Here is a 2,347-nt window from a genome sequence, read left to right as displayed (position 1 = left end):
AACTAAAACCCAGCAAGTGTTCATTATTTAAACATGAGGTCCGCTATCTGGGAAGAGTTGTGTCAGCTGAAGGCAGCAAAATCGATCCAGCCGACACCATAGCTGTGAGAGCTTTGAAAGAAAAGAGACCTAGCAACGTAGGAGAACTAAGAGCTATTATGGGTTTGTTAAGCTAATACAGACAATACATACAGAACTTCTCCCGTATCGCGGGGCCACTGTACAACCTGCTGAAAGGGGCAACAGAAGATAACAATGTGCCACAAAATAGGATATACACGAGAGGAGTTACGGTGAAGAGTAAAGGCGTGCCATCAAACAAACCAATTGTGTGGACTGAAGAGCATCAACTCATATTGGAACGACTTTTAGACTGTCTGGTCGAACCACCAGTCCTCGGGTTTCCAGACTTTTCAATGTCATTTATCCTCCATACCGATGCCTCAAACCAAGGACTCAGTTTTATCTCAACAACAGGATGATAAACTCCGTGTGATAGCCTACGGTTCCCGAACACTGACTGCCTCTGAACGGAATTACCATCTCCACTCAGGAAAACTTGAATTTGTCGCTTTAAAGTGGCCAGTCACAGAAAAATTGAAAGATTACAGAGATTTTATTAACATTTATGCCCAATTAAATTATAATTTTCAAACAAGGTTATTGTTTAATTCATATTATTCAAAATTTCTTTTAAAACATAGCATTATCCACTCAGGTTGCAAAAAAGAGTGACATTTATAATTTCACAGTTGGTCCACTTATGTCCTAAATGCAAAAAAAGGATGATAAAACGTCTAGCACTCGTTGCTCGTATACGGGCAGACCACACACACTTGCGCAATGTCATCGTATTCGTACGTCCTCTTGAGAATTGTGTCCGTCAGTCTCAGTCCAGAAATACTCTGCAGACCCTGCACAGACGAGAGGAGTGTGAGGGTCAGAGAGAGGAAGGCAGCAGGACTAACTTTTCCCAGCTGACGCCCTGATACACCACACCAGTGGATCGACCTGGTGTTACACATCTCCAGCTCCAGGTCCATGGTTCTTTCACTGCAGTTGGTGATTTTACAGATTATATCAAAAGGCTCTTCAAGGTTGACAGTGTCAGGAATCATCTCCAGAGAAAGCCTGATATCTCCATACCCTGGAGCCATTCTTTGTAGCTGACTGGTCTGCAACCTCACCCTCTCCCCAAGGTTGGTCTTCCACACTATGTCGAGCTTCCCCATCACCGTCACACCCTTGATGACGCCGGCCGTCTCCGCATATTCCGGCTTTGGCTTCAGGCAGTACAGGTACTGCCGTGTGTCCATGGGCTGCAGGTAGGACATTTTGCCGAACGTGGACTCCCCCGGATCTCCAGATGAGAACAAGTTGAGCTCCTTAACGTTGTACATCATGGAGGGCTCCAGAGAGACCTTCTCCATGAACATGGGGGAGGTGGTGATGTTCTGGATCTGAGCCTCCAGGAACACTTCGTCTGTCTCCGCATTGTAGAACTTCGTCTTCACATCCAGCGGCTTCAAAACATGGAATTTGAAGGACTTCCGAAAATAGAGCTTCTCCCCATATTGTGTTGTGTAACTGACTGCACAGACTAAGATGTGAGTTCCGATTTCTTTGACTTTGTGATGTATGACGTCATCGATGCAGCTTTCGGGTTTGAGCTTGGCTACTGCAGAGTTTGACGCAGAGAGGTTGAGTCTCTCTGAGCTGGTCTGGAGGTCGGCCTTCACAAGAATGTCCTTCACAAATTGGTTGCTGTCATTGTGCACACTGATGTAACTGGAGAAAGTCTCCCCGAGGAAAATATTTCCAAAGTTCTGTGGTAATGTGAGCATCTCCCCGAGCATTAATGTCTCTGCTCCTTTAATGGTGGAGGGGTCCTCCCGCATAAGTTGACCGAACAAATCTCCTGGCAGATCTCGAACCTCACACGTCACTGGCAAGTTTGTGAAGAGCGTTGGTTTGGTCAACCGCATCACTTTTAATGCGAGCAGGTGTTCCTGTTTAGCCTGAGTTACATCCATTCTAACAGAGGGAACTGTCTTATCGGGGAGAAATTAGCTGCTAATGCTAATGCTACTGCTGCTGCTGCACTTTTCAGGGCACAACACAGCCAGCTGCTTTTTCAGATCAATGGTAACAGCAGCGTTTTCTTCTGCCTGCTTTCTGAGTGCAGTGTTTTCAGTCGCCATCTCCCTCAGAGCAGCGATTTCGGCGGAGAGCTCCTTGTTCTCCCAATTTGAGTCCAACAGGGCTTGGCAGAGGTGAGTTAATTGGCTTTGATCTGAAATCCAGAGTTCTAAATGCGACATTAAAGGATCAAAGGACTGTTGTATTT

General features: G+C 46.0%; 1 protein-coding gene across 1 annotated transcript; it reads right to left on the bottom strand.

Annotated features, from left to right (window-relative positions):
* Positions 1-797: 797 nt before the first annotated feature.
* Positions 798-2,055, bottom strand: LOC133012049 (trafficking protein particle complex subunit 13-like). The gene has a single exon (XM_061080014.1). The coding sequence runs from the start codon at positions 2,031-2,033 to the stop codon at positions 798-800; it is 1,236 nt and encodes a 411-aa protein (XP_060935997.1). The 5' UTR covers positions 2,034-2,055.
* Between the last annotated feature and the right edge of the window lie 292 nt (positions 2,056-2,347).

This window comes from Limanda limanda, chromosome 10 (assembly GCF_963576545.1).
Source record: "Limanda limanda chromosome 10, fLimLim1.1, whole genome shotgun sequence".
Taxonomy (NCBI): Eukaryota; Metazoa; Chordata; class Actinopteri; order Pleuronectiformes; family Pleuronectidae; genus Limanda; species Limanda limanda.
The sequence above is the reverse complement of the archived record's forward strand: the minus strand, read 5'-3'. Positions and strand labels throughout refer to the sequence as shown.

Bases quoted from the DNA above. Each gene is read 5' to 3' on its own strand.
- LOC133012049 (XM_061080014.1), bottom strand. From the start codon at position 2,033: ATGGATGTAACTCAGGCTAAACAGGAACACCTGCTCGCATTAAAAGTG.